At 55.1% G+C, this 18,106-nt stretch overlaps 1 protein-coding gene across 1 annotated transcript; it reads right to left on the bottom strand.

Annotated features, from left to right (window-relative positions):
* Nucleotides 1-8,223: 8,223 nt before the first annotated feature.
* NT5M (5',3'-nucleotidase, mitochondrial) lies at nucleotides 8,224-16,462 on the bottom strand. Its single transcript, XM_032126100.1, has 5 exons — nucleotides 15,697-16,462; nucleotides 12,254-12,354; nucleotides 11,871-11,931; nucleotides 11,426-11,540; nucleotides 8,224-11,260 (listed from the first exon to the last, which is right to left on the bottom strand). Exons 1-5 carry the CDS (start codon nucleotides 15,958-15,960, stop codon nucleotides 11,103-11,105), a joined length of 699 nt encoding a protein of 232 aa, XP_031981991.1. The 5' UTR covers nucleotides 15,961-16,462; the 3' UTR covers nucleotides 8,224-11,102.
* Between the last annotated feature and the right edge of the window lie 1,644 nt (nucleotides 16,463-18,106).

The raw sequence follows: 18,106 nt of genomic DNA, 5'->3' as shown, positions 1-18,106 counted from the left end.
TGCCTGGGGTGGTGAGGGACTGGAACTGGAACAGCCCAGAGCAGCTGTGGCTGCCCCATCCCTGGGAGTGTCCAAGGCCAGGTTGAACAGGGCTTGGAGCACCCTGGTCTAGTGCAAGGTGCCCCTGCCATGGCAGGGGATTGGAACTCCATGACCTTTAAGGTCCCTTCCAACCCAGGCCATTCCATGATTCCATGATTTTGAGCTCTGAGGTTTCAGTGTGTCTGTGGGGAGTGTTTGCTGCTCCGTGCACCCAAGAGCAGATGGTTGCCCTTTCACTGCTTTCCAGAGGCAGCATCCATGATTTCTGGTGATTTGCTTCTCTGCTAAAAGCTTCACTGGGCACGAAAGGGAGAAGCCATCCTTCAGCTGTGCAGAACAGTGTCTTGCAGGATGGTTATTTGTAGGGAATGCAGCGTCCCTTCTGCCCAGTCTGTGGCAGCAGACGTCACTGCTCGGTTACTGCACAGGGACAAGCGCCTGTCGTGGAGCATGGCTGAGCTCATCCATCACTGAGCTTCTCTGCTCCTCAGTCTCCTCTCAGGTCATTAGGAAGGATGAGTGATCCCTCCCTTCCCCTACAAAACCCTTTGCCACGCAGTGACAGAGAAGGATGCAAAGAGCCCCTAAGAGCACAAAAAAGCTTTTCCCTGCAGGGACACGAAGGAGGCAGGGAAGCAACATCCCATCCATTTTGCAATCAGGAGGGGCACTGAGACAATCACCTCAGCCAGGGCTGGGCAGGATGACACTAAACCCCATCTCTGGGCAGAACCTCCTGGTCCCTGGCTGCTCCTGCCCTCACCATGGAGCCGGTGCTGTGAGCACAGCCAGAGGGTTTTGCCTGAAAACCAGGGATCTCAGTCTGGGGTAGAGCCAGCCAGAGCCTGAGAGGGCTGATTCCTCTTCCCATACATCTGCACAGGAAAGAGGCAAAGCCCTTGGGGATGAGGAGAGAAAGCACTGGAACAGGCATAAACAGCTTAGTAATAATACTAATGATAGCAGTTAGCACGTCGGCAGTGGTTTGCAGCGCAGAGCACTGTACAAACATTAATTAGTGCAGGCAGACAATTCAGCGATATGGTTCCCATTTTGCCAACTATGATGAGGAGAGAACCGACCATCTGCTTAAATCCTCTTTAATTTAATCCCGGGGCCTTCACAGGAAAATCCTGAGCCCATTTCAGCCTCAGATGAAACCGCCTGAGAGTGGATGGGCCCTTCAGACTCTCCTGGATCCCACCACGGGATGTTTGAAGGGTGTTGGTGGCTGTGGGCTGAGCCTGGAGCTGGAAAACACACCGTGGCTGTTTTCTATGTCAATACATACACGTGGTGTAGCCAGAGCACTGCTGGTTTTCCTTTAGACACGTGTTGCTGGAGTCTTTGGGGTTTTCCAGTTGGAGATGTAGAGCTAGTTTGGGCTATTCTCATCCTCTGCTGCTCTACCTGTGGCAGTTTTATGACCTGTTGGGACAGCTGGTTCATTCATAAAAATTAAAGCAGATGTCAAGAATGACTGGGATGAGTCAGATGGGATAAGCTATAACTGGGGTTCAGCCCTTTGGGGTGGCTCTGCTGGCTCCAGGGACATGTGTGGCTGAGACTGAGACACCATGAGGCACTGGACACCAGGATAAGCTAAAACTGCTGCAATTAGGGTACCCAGGGCTTTTTCTCTTTAAGGATACTGTTCTGTATTGCACAGCAAGCACACACTGCAGTGCGGTTTGGCCAAGGATGGGGGTCAGCACTCGGGGCTTGGCCATGGGGCTGGAAGTTGAACCCCAGTATGAGCCAGACACAGGAGCAGCACCCCAAAAATCCCCCCCAGAATGGGGGAACAGCAGATGCTGCAGGAGGGTGAGCTGGGAGGGCGAGCAGCTGGAAGCAGAGCTGTGATCATGCCTCAGCACAGCAGCGCAGCGGTGCTGGGGGTGCAGCCATGCCTGGGGCTCTCTGCAGCCCTCCCTTGCTCCACGGATAATGCCTAGGCAGGAAAAGAGGCAGATGGAACCACAGGGGATGGGAAAGGCCAACACTTCCACAAGGAGATCCCCTTCTCCTTCAGTAGCAGGAAAACATGTTTGCCTACTCTTAAGCTACTATTGAAACCACGGTCCCTTCCCAAACACTGCGTCTGAATTTCCCACTGCACGTGAACTCATCAGCCCTACACATGGAAGAACGTGCTCAGCTCCAGCAGAGGCTGGTTTTCCTAGGCTAATTTATTAGGATTAGTGGCTTTTTTTCACTAGGTATAGATTCGAAAGTCTATAATGGTGGAATTTTCCCTCTCCTCAGGACAGATGGGTTCTAACACAGAGCCAAGAAGAGTTTGCAAAGAATTTTATTTTTTCTTTAGACAAAAGAGCTCCTGGATCACTTTGTCCCTGACTGAGCACACCTCGTATTTCATTTAAATCCTGCACTGAGCTGAGCTGGACCTGCAGCTACATCTCAAATTTGCAGATGCTGAAATGCTTGGCTAGATCAGGGCCTTCCTCCTCTCACCATCTCCCAGGGCCTTTTCAAATTAACCCCCAGCCCAGCCATGTTTTGAAGTCCAGGATGGTGCAAATGGTGCAGATAATGCTGATTTCAGCAAGATCCTCTAAGCTTGGGCTCTCTCTCAGTTTTGTCTTGTGGATGGCATCCCCAGGCAGCTCCTGCATTCCGTCTCCACACCAGGTTGCCTTGTTAAGTGCCTGATTTTAATTTCTCTCAATCAGAAGCTGGGCCCGAGCAATTACGTCGTAACGAGCAATTCATCCAGGGGGAGAGTGTGGATCTAGGTTAATTGGTCTGACAACTGAACCCAATCCTTTCCGGTTTTGCCCAGTTTTCCTTATTTTTCTCTCCCTCTGCACAATCTCTGCAAAGCTCTCAGCCTTGTTAATTAAGAAGGTAACTTCACCCCAAGGGCTGTTTTGTTCTCCCCTTCCTCCTTCAAACACAAGAGTGAAAAAAGCAGCAAGAATTAGCTAGTTTGGGATGAAACAACCACCTTGGAGCAGGACAGAGCTGGCTGGGTCTGACAGCAGTCAGACTGTGTGGAGCTGCTGCTGTTCTCCTGGGCTTTGGGGAAACAATGCTGCGTGATGAAAGCAGGTGCAGGGCCAGAAACACTCCTCCAGGCACGTTTGATATGTTCCACAGGCACACTGCAAAGCGGGGCAGGGTGGAAAACAGGGGGGTCCCTAGGGCTGGGTGGGTTCTGGGTCATGGCTGGGGCTGCAGTGCTGCAAATTTGGGGGACAGATGCAGGAGGGTTTATGGCTTCTTGGGAACACACAGTCCTAATGGTCTGGGCATTTCTGAAACCCTTTTTGCTAAAAAAGACTGTGGCAAAAGCCCCGTGCATCGGGGTCTCTGCCCTGTGGCCATACCAGGAGGAGTAGAAATGAAGCTTTGCCCTTTTTTGTGGGCTCTTTGTGGTCTCTTTTTATGAATTCCCATCAAAAAGCTGGGCTCTGCCCATGCCAGGCAGGGTGGGACACCCTGTTTTCTGGTCTCCCATGGATGTGGGCAGCCCCAACCCCACTGTATGGGAAGGAACTAGAACATGTTCTGTGCCTCCATTTTCATAATCGGAAGGTTCGTGGGTAACCCAGAGATCAATTTTGGAGTGAGGAGATGCCAGTGATGTTTATAGTCAGACATGTTTCCCTGCAGACTGGTATGTCCTGCAGAGAATAAACTGGCCTCAGTGCAGGGAATCAGTCCCAAAACACATCCCCTGTGCTCCAAGATGCACTGAGGGGATCTGTCTGGGCAGCTGAGGCTGCCACTGGCACCAGTGCATGTCCCCAGCAGCCACTCAGGAGCACTTTCTCTGGGATAAAAAGGATGTGCACAAGATGAATGAGCAGGAAGCACAGCCGTGAGAGTGCTCTGCTAGACTGGGAAAGGAAAATCTGTTATAAAACAGGCACCGGAGGCGTGAGTTTGCTTTTCCAGAGGCTGTGGGAGCCCGAGGGTCTGGGACTGAGAGCAAAGGAGATGCCTGCAATGGGAGGGGTGGTAACACTTGGAAAGCTTCAGAGGTGGTTCCTCAGGGCTCATGGAGTCATTACCTGGCACGGCTGTGACTGGGAGGGGAAGGAAGCAGGGCAGAGGCGTTGAGCCAGGGGGTTCCCAGCTGGCACCTGGCCAAAAGCCTCATGCAGGTGGGCACAGAAAGGGTAACACAGGCACCAGGGATCCCAATCCCACTGAGATGGAGAGCTGTGACCATCTGCTGCCTACTCCTGGATGGTGCCTTCAGCAGTGATATCACAAAATGGTCTGGGTTGGAACTTTAAAGACCACCCAGTTCCAGCTGGTGACAGCACTGAGCCTTGCCTGGGTGGCAGCAGTGCTGTGTGCAGGCTCTTTGCAGCACCAAGTGCAGCAGCTCCCTGCCTTTCCCATCCCTTTTCCCGGGAAGGGCTCAACCCGTGCAGCAGGAGCTGCTCCTCGTCCTCACACGTCCCCTGGCGCTCACAATGGAGCCCTCTTGCCTGACTTTTACTAAACAGAAGCCAACTCCCAGCCTCCATAGCTGCTTCTAGTGCACCTCCCAGCACTTTTGGGAGTTTCCCTGAGCCCTCTGGTGTTTTGAAGCCATCCCCAGGAGCTGTTGGGTGACTCACCAGGCAGATGTGAAGGCAGCACAGGTGCTGCCCAGCTGGGGCTCCCATTGGGATGGCACAAAGGAAAAATGCCATGGGCACACAAGGCTCACAGGCTTGGTTACATCTTCATAGACCCTCAAGAGCTCTCACCCAGTACGTGAACTACAGCCCTTCAGTAACTGCTGTTCATCTCCCTCCCCTGGATCTCAGGAAAACAGACCCAGCTCCAGCCCTGGTTACCTGGAGATGCTGAATGCAGATTCTGGGGCATGGGGTATAATAAGACCCAGACACAGCCAAGGCAAGTTCACCCCAAATCTGGCAAGTTAGAGTTTAAAATAATATATAGGGTGGGTCTGTTCTGGGAGAGGAGCAGCACCAGGATCACTGCTGGCACCCTCCAGCCCAGGAGGACTGGGCAGGTGAGGGATGGGGATGGGCTCAGACCTGCTGAGGGTGGTTGTGGGGTGTGCAAGCTCAGCTCCACTGGTCTCTGCCCATGATGTGGCCTGACACCAGTGCCCTCCCCTATGACGGGTGTTTACAGAGCTGGACAGGATCCCTGGAGCCCTTGTGTCCATGTCCCTCTGGCTGCAGGACACCAGGGTTCTATGAGGTCGTGGTCAGACCCTTCCTGCAGCTGCATCCAAGAGCTGGGGATCTCCAGGAAAAAGCCATGAGCTCGGAACCTCCAGGAAAAAGGCACTGGTGGGATGTTGCTGGCACGTTTGGTGGTTGGTGGAAACAGCAGGCGAGGTGGCCTCGTGCTCGGGGTTGCTGGTCCCGGCGGTGCTCTGAGTGCAGCATCAGCTGGATTTTGGCAGCTGTGAGCCCTGGCCCCTCACTGCCCACAGTCCTGGCCCCAAGGAGGCAGGGAGAAGGTGGCATGCTCACGTCTGAATACAACATATTCCCCAAACATGTTTGTTAACATAGTCACAAATAAACATTTTGCAAGATTTTTGCCTGGAGGACGGGCTTAATGTGTGTGGAGCCCTGAAGGACAGGAGAAAGCCAGTGCAGCCTATCATGTGGGCTCTGGTCTGGCCTCCCCAGCACTGCTGGGGCAAGGGAAGTTGATTCCTCTCTGGGGAGTGCATTACTCAAGTCCCTGTGCACAAATTGAGAAGCAAATCCCATTAATCCAACCAGGAGGGAAACAATATTGTGGTGCTGGAGGAGAAGGGAAGGGCAAGCAATACCCACCAGGAACCACCCCAGTTCCTCCCCACCAGCAGCTGTGCCCCCACTCTACTCCCCAAAATGGGCTCCGGCTTCAGAGTGAGCAAAAGGAAAAAGCAAAGTCATGTCCCAGCTCCTTGGGGGATTTCAGGCTTTCAGGGGCAGGATGAGCAATCTCAGTCCTGGGAGGGCTGTGGGGTCCCATGGGGAAGCAGGGGCACAGCCAAGCAGGGAGGCATGGAGGGGGACAGGGGATGCCCTGGGCTGTCAGGGGTCTTCAGCCTGAGATTTTTCCAGGGATATTTTCTATATGGACCCTATAGATGCCTAGTTCATCTTCTAACCCACAAATCATTCATGTTTTTGCCCATCCCATTCTCTGCCCCATCCAGCTGGAGAGAGAACAAGTGGCTGGGAGGGGGCTCAGCACCTGGTGGGGGCCAGCCCAGCTCATTTCCTCATCTCTGGAAGTGTCCAAGGCCAGGTTGGACAGGGCTTGGAGCAACCTGGTCTAGTGCAAGGTGTCCCTGCCCATGGCAGGGGGTTGCAATGAGATGATCTTTAAGATCCCTTCCAGCCCAAACCATTCTATGATTCTGGGATTTTCCTGGCACCTGCAGCTGCGGCTGCCCCTCGGTACCCCCAGGTGGTCCGGCTGGTCCCGGTAAGCTGTGCCTCCGGGCTGCAGTTCCCAGCGGGAGGGATGCAGAGGGCATTGGAGCCTGGGCTGGGATAACCGGGAGGGCTGAGGGGCTGGAAGGAGGGCTGGCACACCGTGCTGAGCGCAGGCTGGCAGCAGCGCGCTCCCACACGCGATCACACAGTCCCCTCTAGTGGATATTCCTCTTCCATCCACATGGATGTCCTGCCCACGCTGCGTTGGCACCACCGGGCTCCGAAGCCTGGCCCCAGCAGTGACCCTGGGGCACTATCCTGCTCCTCTCCTGAAACGGGGCACGGTGGCAGGAGCAAAGCCCCATCCAGCTGCCTCCAGCTGGTCCATCCCTTCCTCCGCTCCTTCCCGTCCTGCGTATTTGGGTGACTCATCCTTCCCCCGCCCCGTCCCCTGCCCTGGCTTTGTCCCACACCACCCGCTGCCCTTGCGTCAGGGCTGGCCCTGGTTGGCCCCTGCATTCCTGGTTCTCCCTCTCCGCTGGGATTTCACACTGCTCGGAGTTATTTGGGCAGTGGCCAACATGAGAACGAGCTAATGAGCACCCGCGTGGCGACTGCTTCCAGGGATCCAGGGGTGAGCACCACTTGCTCCCGCCCTGCTAGGGCCTGCTACCTTGGTCCATGCTCTCAGGTGGGAATCCCCTGAGGGGGGTGGGTGTTTGCACCTTTGTCCAGCAGCTCCTGCCCCTGGCAAGGGTGCAAAGGCTCCCACTTGCACAGGCCTGGAGCACTGCCCTGTGCTCAGGGCCAGGGCCGGGGCACTGCCACCTCCTTACCCCTCCTCTCTGCCTCTGCCTGCTTTGGAAACTGCTTATCACCTGGAATAAATGTGATAATCTGCAACCTGAGGCTTTCCAAGGGAAAAAAGCCACGTAGGAGAGCGTGGAAGAACAGACACAGCTGCAGACCAGGAGTTCATCATGCTCCATCAGGATGCAGTCCCTCCCACTTGTTCCATCTTCTACTGCAAACATGTGCCCCTGGTCCCAGTGCCACCATCCAGCAGCCCCAGCTCAGGGCAGAGCTGATGTCAAACCCTCTGCCTCCATCCCTGGGCCAGGGAAGGATGGTGTCTCCTCTGGGGAGCTGGGACCTCCAGTGCAGGGCGAGGGCAGTGGGGATGGAGAAGGAGCTGTGGCCCAGCACTTGCTGCCCAGAAGCCCCAAAAAGCAGCAGGAAGGTCAGAGAGGTGCCTGTTGCTCAAACCAGCCCTGGGACAGCTTTGTGGGCCTCACAGGAGCATCCTGGGGAGATGTACACCCAGTTCAGGCCATGCTGTTTGAGCAGGCAGCTGAATCACCTTGACCCCATGCTGGCCAGGAGGCCTTTGGTGTCCCAGCTCCAGCAGAACTGCATCTCCAGCTCACAGATGTGATTCTGGTAACACCTTGTGCCATGTCCTGGAGTCACACCAGTGCAAGGAGCACACGATCCGCTTCTGTCCTTTGATTCTGATTTTCCCAGCCCTCCTGGGATGGTCCCACAGTCCTTCCTCCCTGCCTCTGCTCCTGTGTGTCCAGCTGGGCTATGGCATTGCTCACAGCATGCAGTTTCTGGTCATGCACAAGGATTCTCATGGCACAGCCCCACAGCAAGCAGGGGAGTCCACAGACACCTCACAGGCTGGGTGTGTGGATGTGGAGCAGCCAGCAGTGATGGATAAGGCATAAAATCCCGGAGAGAGCCAGGCCGTGACAGTCCCAGCCCCTTTTATAGCTTCTGCTCTGTGGCCCAACAGGACACACACTTCACAGCTTTATTTATTATAAAAGATCTTTAGGAAGATGAACTCTACCCCAAACCACCCCTTGGCTTTATTTCTGCCCACAGGGACTGTGTCTAACAGCGTGATGGCACTGCCAGGGCAGCAGGGCTGGTTCCAGGTTTTCTGGACAAGAGGACATTCCCAAACCTGGAGGTGAACCCCCTATCCCCACACAGAGTGACAGCTGGGAAACTGCAAACCCCAAACTCCATTTCTAGGCAGCTGGATGCCAAACAACCCAGTGTTTATTGCAGTGCTCCTCATTTGCCTCGAGTTTATAGATGTACATTCAAAAATAAAAGCTCTGTGTATCTCAGCTGGACACAGACAGGCTTGAACAATGAATAGGCCAATCCGTCGACGATGGAGTCACCTCCCAGTCCCAAGTGTGGGAGCAAACAGTCCAGCTACCAGCTCAGGATCTCTGTGCATCGAGTTGGAGCCTCAGGCATGAGAAACTCCAGCTCTGCTTTCAAGTATATTTGGTGTGCACACACGTGGTTTCTCTGGCATCACATCTCACCATGAGGAAAAGACCTGCTGGCCCCAGAGAGCCACATCCCTCGGGTCTGCCCCAGCTTCAGGGGAAGATGACAGGTTTGGGCAGCTGCTGGAGCGATGTGCCAGCTTGTTTTGGCTCAATGAGCAGGGAGAAGACTCTGGGGAGCTCAGGCAGCTCGTATTTACATGGTACCATTGGGAAAATACCAGCAGGGACCTCATGAAGTCACCCCAGCTGCACACAGGGGCCAACAGGCAGGGGGGGTCTGGTGGAGCCAAGGGGTTCCTGATGTTCAGCAGCTGCTGCTCATGGTGCTCCTGTGCTGTCCCAGTTCCCAGCTCGCAAACCCTCCAGCTGAGACAGCTCTTGGCCAGAAGCCTGCACCTCAGGCAGCTGCACATCCCAAACAGACCCCCCCCAAACCAAACCCACCACCCACAGAAGCACACAGTGGTTTAAACAGGAAAGAAAAATGAAAAAAAAGAAACAAAAAAAGATGATTGTGGTATGTAAGTCCCACTGCCCTGGGCCAACCATGCCAGCTTTTACGCTCCCCCCATCCCAAAAAACAGGGCAAGCCCCACGTCAACACAGGCCCCATCCCTGGCTCTGCAGCACCCAGGGAAGGCACAGGTTCCAAAGCACCAACTCCAGAACTCCTCCAGGTCCTGCATACGGGAGGGGTCTGGCTGCCACTGCTGAATTAGGTTATTTGTTGGTTATGTAGCTTTAAGTTCATGTACTTTTGCTCACGGAGGCCCACAGGAGAGGGGAGAGACAAACCAAAGGTGTGAGCAAGGAGCGCAGAGTGGCAAAGCCCAGCCAAGCCCTGGCTACTTCCTCTGCCTGTAGGGTTATGTGTCCAGGTGGGGAATTTTACTCCTGCAGCCAGCAAGTCCTTGGGCCAGGAGGGCAGCGGGATCCTGGACAGCGTGGGGACACACAGCAGCAGGGGCCAATGGCCTCTGTGGTGTCAGCAGTGATGCACCCGGATCACCCCTGGGGCTTTGCCTGGCGTGGGCCAGCACCAGCTCCCACTCGGGACAGCCGGGCTGTGGCTGCCCTGCGGCAGTGCCACAGGAAGGGAGGGGATACCAGCCAGCTGCTGGCTTTCCCATCAGCTGGGATATCTCTCTGAGACCAGCAGCAGCAGCAGCTGCTTTCTCGTGCCAGACAGGTCGCTGAAGTTCAAGACCGGACTGGTGCGGGCTCGGCAAAGCAGGGATGAGACAAACAAGAGAGGAAGAGGCTGTGGGCACAGCTATGCCAAAAGCATCCCTCCTGGAGCTGCCCCTTGGTCCAAACCCTCCCTTTTTGGTGGCCAGCTGAAGCTTCCCAGCAGCGCTGGCTGCTCCCAGAGCTCAGCAGCGCCGGCACTGTCCCCTGGCAGAGGTGGCTGGTACAGCTGCGTGTGCTGTGAGCCCTTTGCACCAGCCAGGCACTGAACACCTCTCTGCAGCAGCCCAGAACCAGGGGAGTGGGGCTGGCAGCATGCTCTGTCCCCAGACATCCAGCACTGGGACTGTGGTGGAGCTGCAGAACAAACTGACCCTGTGATACAGCTCGTGGGCACCTCTCATGGGCTCCTGTGCTGGTTTCGACCAGGGCAGAGTTAATTTTGTTCACAATGGCTTGTATGGGGCTATATTTTCTGTGAAGAAAATTAACTCTACCCTGGCTGAAACCAGATCAGCTCCCCAGCCTTTAACAGAACATCCCTCCAACATCTTCCCCTGCAGAGTGTGAGAACTGCAAACAGCATCCATGGATGTGCTTGTGACAATCCTCCACCACCACAACCCCAGTGCAGGGAGCCTGGACAGCATCTGCCTGCTCTCCCTGCCCTCCCAGCCACCCCTCTCCCCAGATCCAGGCACTGCCAGGCAGAAAGACCTCCCGAGGCAGCCCCCTGGGATGAAACCCTGCAAGGACTAAACAAACCCCACGCATGATCCCTGACCATAACGCAGAGGGCAGGATGGAGAGCTGGTCTGTGCCACGCAGTGCACCAGGCAAGGGCAGTGACACGCTGAGGGTGACCTTGTCCATCAGAAGCACCAGGCTGGGCTCATGGGGGGTGCAGATGCAGCACAGAGACCCAGGAGCCAGTGGGAAATGCTCCCCACCCAGGCTGTCAGGTCCACAGGCACAATCCTGCTCTTGGTCCCTTGTGGCACGGCTGGGCTGGGGTCTTTTTTTCAAGTCCAGGTGACTGTGGCACTTCAGCTCACCCTCCTCTTCCTCTCTGCAGCAGGGACAGCGTCTGTCTGTCTGTCCATCAGTGGTTCTGGCTTTCAGCAGGACTCCACAGGGACACAGGCAGGTGGCTGCAGCCCCAGGTGGCCGTAGTGGCCAGTGTTTAGGTGGCGTGGCCAGGCAGGAGGCGTTTGCTGTCCAGAATGGCCTTCCAGTCGTCGGCCCAGGAGTGCAGCCGGCGGCTGGGGGGCTTCAGCTGCAGGTGTTTGTTGTGGCAGGCAGTGAAGAGCACGTGCTCCCAAGCGGGGTTCTGCTCGGCCCCTGCAAAGGAAGGAGAGAGGTCAGTGCTCTGGACAACTCTGCAAAACACTGAAGATGATTCTACTCCAACATGAAGAGCCCGAAGTTACAAAACTGCAACAGCATGGAAAGACCAACACCCATCCCTGGCTGCCTCCAGTCACTCCTGCACCCCTCACCTCTTACCTGTTATATCAGGTCTGTCATCTATAAGCAGGTCAGCAGAAACCACTGTCTTATCTCGTGTCAAAACAATCTGCTCAAGAAACTCAGGGCCAAAGTGCTTCTCCACCCAGGCATACTGGAAGGCAAGAGATGGCTGGTGAGCTCAGGGAAGGCTGATGGATGGGGCAGGGGGTGCTTGGTGGAGTGGAAGCAGCCCTGGCCCCCACAAAGGGAAGATATCTCTCTTAATAAGTTCATTAGTGGGATGGATTTGGATGCTGCTGGAGCAAAAGTTCTTTTAAAGCCAAGCAGCTTTTGATGTCATGATGAAAGACTAAGACCAAGAGCCTCAATTCATGCAAATGGATGGAAGAGGGAAATTTTACAGCCAGAGGCATGGAGGAATCAGACACCTTTCACTGGGCAGCGTGGATAGGAGGGGGAGCTGAGATTTGGGCCTGCTCACCTTTTCGTAAGGGCAGTACCGGTACTTCTTGATGGGGCTAGTGCAGATGAACACGTCAGTGCTGCCACGAGGAGAAAGACGGGCAGAGTGTCATTCTGGGCCAGAGCAGGCAGCAGCCCAAAGCCAACCCCCCACCACACACAGATCAAACAGATTTAAGACATTAATCCCCCATCTCACAGAATCCCACAGCACAATTGTGTTCCCCTTTTCACAACCTCTGCTGGGAGCAGAGAGCTGAAAGGAAGGGGCTGCACATGGCTGATGTTCTAGGTGACTGCTCCAGGAGGCAAAGCCCTTTCTCCCCTCCCTTGCCTGATGGCCTGAATGGCCATGGGGAACCAGTGTCCACACCCACACACCATGGGCAGGCTCCTACTCACTCTGCCAAATTTGCCATTTGCTTCACAGCTTCCACAGCCCCAGGGAGAGGGTCCAGCTCGATGAAGAAGTTCTTGGATTCCCAGATGCTGATGGCTTTCTCCTGTGAGGGGAAAGAGAGCAGTTACTGCACTTCTTGCTATTCTTCCTGCATGTGCATCCTCTTCACCCTTTGCTAGGACAGAGGACGGGACACGGAGAACAGTGGGAGCACCAGCTCCAGTCCCCTCTTGCTCACCCCCTTTGCCTCTGTGGGTGCATCTGCTCCCCACATGCCAACTTGCACCCATCCCAAACAATTCAGATTGGAAATGCTCTGGAACAGGCTTGGTTTGCCCCTGCAGCCCCAGACACAAAGGGAGCAGCACGTTCCTGTAAGGCCAAACACCAGAGATTATCCAGATCCAAACCAAACCCATCCAGAGGGACGGATCCACGGTGTGGTAGCCCTGCTGTACCATGATGCTGTTCAGGCACAGATGCTGTCTGGCCTATTTGTCTCCATGAGATCACTTAAAATAGCAGCCAGGCTACTCTCCCAGGAGAAAGTACATTACAGGATGAACCACATGTCAGGATGAATGCAGAGGCTCTCCCTCAGGGAAGCCTGGACAAGGTCTAGCAGGCAAATAGAGCATCTCCAGGCAAGGATTTGAAGCACAACATCTAGGACAGCAGCCTGGGTGCACTGTTATGGCACAGGGAGAACAGAGAGGAGACCAGAGAGCAAAACCTTGGGGTGAGGGCAGAGTCCAGGGGCTGCCTGCAATGGGTTCAGCACAGCTCTAAGGAACAGCAGCCCCTGCACTGCCTCAAACACGTTAACAGCTTGTCAGGTGCCAAGGAAAGCAATTATTTTGCACAAACACTGTGTCCTCAGGGAGGAGAGCCGGGAAGAAACAGAAGCAACCCAGCCCCAGTGCTGTGATGCAGCTGAGGAGCTGCAGATGCAGCCAGGAAGAGTTTTGAAGGAAGCTCAGCCCTGAAGGATTGATTTTCATTTTTGAGCATCTCTGTTTCTAAATTTGAGATAAGGGGAATATGAACAAAAGGGACTTTAGGCACATCCCTGCCTTCTTGTATTGTATATATAAATGCGTATGTGTGTGAGAACAGCTTATAGCAATAAATAGGCTGGTTGGACACAGCAGCAGCTGGCCACTCCCTGCTGCCCGATGAGCAGGAATCTAATGGGCAACCAACACATTTTGCCTTTACACCTCTACTGGGGGAAAACAACAGCAGTTGGCAACAGTGAGCAACTGGGCCTTTACTGGGAACTCCAGAGCTCAGGGCAGCAGCACCGCAGGGAAAACACAGGTCCACGTGGGGAGTCACACCCTGCTTCATGCAGGATGTTGTCTGCACACCTCACCTGCCCTCAGGGAGGTGAATGCATCACCCATTACAAATTTGGGCAGTGAGCTTTTAACATGACATGCCAGAATCAAACCCTGTATTTCTCAAAAAAATCAGTTAACATGAGACCAGACACTCAATTTAAAAGGAGAGAATGTTGCATTCTTCCCTTCTGCCCGAGCAGCAGAAGACATCAGTGGTTCAGAGGAGGGAAGAAAAGCCTTCTTCACACCTGTCCAAAACTGAACACACTAGTTTGGCTCAGAGCAGAAATGCCTCCAGGCTCCATGGCAAGAACAACCAGCCAAAAAGCATGCCAGGGAGCCATGCAAACATTCAAACTCCAGTTGCTCTGCCTCAGACTGGGGAGCAGCGATGTTCTATTTATAAGATATTGTCTGTAGTTGCACAAGAGACACCTGAGAAACGCAGGGTGATGCAGCAGAGCACTTCAAACTGCACTGAAGTGTTTTCTTACAGCAGCACTTCCGCAGCTATCCCACTTCCAATTATGTCAAAAAGCATTTTGCAATCAGACTTGAGAAGGGAAGAACTAAGCTTACCTTGAGGAAAGACCCACTCCACTTCCAGAGCCAGAATAATTCCCTGTGACACCACGACCAGCATGCTGCCCAGCAGATGGAAAAGTCCCCTGGGCTGGGAATCCCAACATGTGCCAGGACAGACCCTCAATCCCCATAAGGAATTTCCCTGCCTGTCCAGGGCTCCCCATCCTTCCAGGTCTGCGTGCTTGGTGCATTCCTGAGCTTTCTCCCATTCAGAGCTGGAACCTGGAGCTCGTTGGACACTTTGGCTCCTATTTTCTGGTCCCTGCAGCAGGTCAGTGGTGCTCTCTGATCAGAGACTGGAATGGCCCATGTGTCTGTAGCCATAGAGCAGCTCCTACTCACTTCAGCCCTGCTTTGAAACCACAGGGAAAACCAGGGCTGCCCTGAGGTCGGTCTGTGCAAGTTTTGCTACTTGTTCAGCCCAAGGTTTTGGTGGTTTTACATGATCACAGCAGACACAAGATGAGCTCACTTCATTTAACACATCCAAAGTAGTCACAATCAAGAAAGAAAAAAACTGTTATCACATGTCACCCCTGCCAAACTTTGAACAGCTGCTTTACTGCACGAATGACATCCTGCACTTCCCTTTCACTGCTCCCAGCCAGAAAGGACACTTTATTCCTTCAGCTCATCAACCTTTTTAGGACTTTGCCCATGGGAGAGCCCTGGACCTTATTCCCATTCCTTTCCCTGTAACCATCATACTCCTAACAACAGGAACACTTTTGTTTAACATAACACGTTTCAACCAGTGCAACTGCAATCCATGGATGAGACCACAGATATCCACTGGGATGGGAAACTTGTAGAGGCAGAAACCAACTCTCTGCAGCAGTCAGCCTGTTGCTGAATGATAAATTACAATGTAGAGAGAGCTTCTGCTTTTAAGCTTTAATTACAAATTGAATATAATTATTCTGGCATGGGAGGGCTTGGGTTGTTTTAATTTTAAGTAAGCCCTCGAATGAAGCGTCAATTGCATGGCTGGCTCTGAACTTCTCTGCTGCATCCCACCCCTCACATTGCTCTTGAGGAGCTAAATAATCCATTTAGGAATGCTACCAATCCACATGGCCAAATCAGAGCTAGAAAACCCGAGCTATACAATCTGGGGTATTTTAAGACAGATGTTCTGAAATACCCCCTTTCCTTGCACCTGTCTCTATCAAGACATGCAGGGAAAAAGCCCACTAGACCATCTGATCAGCCTGGTCTAGTGGAAGATGTCCCTCCCCATGGCAGGGGGTTGGAACGAGGCGGTCTTTAAGATCCCTTCCATCCCAAACCATTCTGGGATTCCACGAAAGACACAGATGTGCACGAAAAAAGATTTCTGGGGAAAAAAAGGCACTGCTAGAAGCTTTCCTGTGTTCCTGTGTTTTGCTGGGAGCTCTGTGGTGGCCTCCACAGCCCTCCCAAGCACTGCACCCACAACCTGGGGGTCAGAGGGTCCCTCAGGGCCAAGCTCTGGCCACAAGTAACCCACACGCGGAGCCGGGGGAAGCACAACTCACACTCAGCTCGGGTTCCAGGCGCCCGTACTGCTCCGACACCCAGAAGCCCCTCCGGTCCTCCAGGGCAATGTAGGGCTTGTCGGGGTACCTGGCCCTGAATTTCTTGAGGAAGCCTCCCTCGAAGTCGGCCAGCACCCCGTCCATGTCCACCAGCACCCGCAGAGCCCTGCGGGACCCCGCCGTGGGGCCGAGCCCCCTGCCCAGCCCGGCCAAGGGGCCGCAGCGCCGGGGCCGCAGGTGCAGGAAGCAGCTCAGCAAAATCATGGTGCAGGGGGCTCGGGGCAGGGAATGGGGGCTCGGGGAAGGGGCTTTGGGGCAGGGGTTGAGGAGAGGCTTGAGAAAGGGAATGGGGAGCTTGAGGAAGCAGATGGGGGTTAGAGGAAAGGAATAGGGGGCTTGAAGAAGGGGATGGGGGGCTCAGAGAAAGGGGCTCAGGGAAGGGGATGGGGGCTTGAGGCAGGGGATGGGAGGCTTGAGGCAGGGGATAGGGGGCTCAGAGCAGGGGATGGGGGGCTCTCCAAGCAAAGGGGGGGGCCGCTATTTCAAGCCCGCACCAAGCCAGCGGGCAGCCCTGTCAAGAGCATCCCTTTGCAGCAGGAGCAAGGAGCGCCGGGGGGGTGCAAGGGGGAGCAGAGGGGATATCGGGGGGCGCGGGGGGAATGCAAAGGCCCGTCCTGGCCCCCAGCGCGTCCTCTCCCTCCCCGCCCCATCCCTCCCTGGCAGCGAGCGTGGAGCGGCGGCGGCGGCGGCGGGAGGGGAGCGGCGGCAGCGGGGCCGGTGCCCGGTGCCCGGTGCCCGGCGCCCGGCGCGGAGCTCGCCCCGACCCGGCAGTGCAAAGCCCAGTTCCTCTTCCCAGTGCTTGCCGAGCCCGGAGCGCCGGCACCGCCTTAAAGCGGCACAAGCGCCCTGCGACAGCGCGGTGGCTCCGCGCCGCCCGGCCGCCTTAAGGCTGCCCCAGCCCCGCCGCTCTTCCCCTGCGTCCCTCCCTGCCTCAGTTTCCTTCGCCCTCAGTCTTCGGGATGCCCAGTCCCCCTCCCACTCCCTCCCCATGCCCGTCCCTGCCTGCAGGGGTGGTGGGTACATTTGGAGGCACACGTAAGGTGGTGGGTTTTTTGCATAGAATGCAGCCGTTTCTGCCAGTTCTTGCTCCGTGTGACAACTCTGTCCCCACGCGTGACAGGAACCCTTAAAAGCCAACCTCAGGACCCCAAAGAAGCACCCACTGCACCACGAAGGGCTCGATGTTCTGACCAGAGAGACCAAAGATCTGTTCAAAAAACACTTTGGGAGTTAAGACTGATGAAGAAGAGGGAGTTCTCCGAGTGGTATTGACAGGATTAGGCAACCACTGAGCTGGGAAATAAAAGATTTCCCTCGACAGCAATAACAAGGTTCCAAAATACTTAATTTTTCAAGTCCAGAATGTTTCCCAGTGGAATGCAGTGTCCTTGTGTCCTAGAAAGGGCAAATTCACTGTTGGGATCCGGTGACCTGGGGAAGGTCACGGAGGGAAGGAAGGAAGAACTGGCGGGACACGATGGTGATCTCAGCTGAGGCTGGGAGAGGAATGTGTGAAGTTGAGGTCTGTGTTGTGCTTTCACTTGTACCGAAGGCGTTTTGCTTCCTGCAAGCAATGGGATTTCAACACAGCTGGATGTTCCTGACTAAGCAGGGAGGGAATACATGCAAATTTATGGCTCTCCAGGGCAGTGGTCAGGGCACCGAGCCTGACAAGAGTTCAAGGAGCATTGGGATAACGCTCTCAGGCACACGGTGGGATTTCGGAGCTGTCCTGTGCAGGGCCAGGAGTTGGACTGGATGATCCCTGTGGGTCCCTTTCAGCTCTGGATATTTTACGATTCTGTGATCTCCACTCAGGCTTCCATCATCTTCATGGATACTGGACGACAGACACATTCCCTGCTTGCAACAGCTTAGGGACACGTTGCTTCAGCTCCCCACGGATGGAAAATACACATCCATGTATTAACCTGAGGCATTCAAACCCTATTCCCTGATACCAAGGCGAATATTGCACGCAATCAGACGACAAGCACCACATTCGGTCTCCGTCAGAGGGGACAAAAGGGATTAAACCTCTGCTGGTGCAGTGCAGCCATTCGGGTGGGCTTTACCCCCCGCCCCGCGGGCAGCGGGAGGGACCGGCCACCCGTGTCGGGGAGGGCCCGCTGTCACGGATGGCGCGGTGCGGCTGGGGTCTCCATGTCGCAGGGGTCCCTTATCACGTGGGCCCCCGTGTCGCGGGGGTCCCGGTGTCGCGGAACACCTCATGTCGCGGAGTGGTGACGCGCCATGACGTCACAACTGCCCCCCCCCCCCAGCGCTGCTGAGTCACGGCCCCTCCCGCGCGCCTGACGCGGGGCCGGCGGTTGCCATAGCGACCGCGCTT

The sequence above is a fragment of the Corvus moneduloides genome, chromosome 16, assembly GCF_009650955.1.
Source record: "Corvus moneduloides isolate bCorMon1 chromosome 16, bCorMon1.pri, whole genome shotgun sequence".
Taxonomy (NCBI): domain Eukaryota; kingdom Metazoa; phylum Chordata; class Aves; order Passeriformes; family Corvidae; genus Corvus; species Corvus moneduloides.
The sequence above is the reverse complement of the archived record's forward strand: the minus strand, read 5'-3'. Positions and strand labels throughout refer to the sequence as shown.

Bases quoted from the DNA above. Each gene is read 5' to 3' on its own strand.
- NT5M (XM_032126100.1), bottom strand. From the start codon at position 15,960: ATGATTTTGCTGAGCTGCTTCCTGCACCTGCGGCCCCGGCGCTGCGGC. The intron at 11,541-11,870 runs GTGAGCAGGCCC...CTTGCCTTCCAG, and splicing joins GGTACTGCCCTTACGAAAAG to TATGCCTGGGTGGAGAAGCA. The intron at 11,261-11,425 runs GTAAGAGGTGAG...CTTCCTTTGCAG, and splicing joins TGACAGACCTGATATAACAG to GGGCCGAGCAGAACCCCGCT.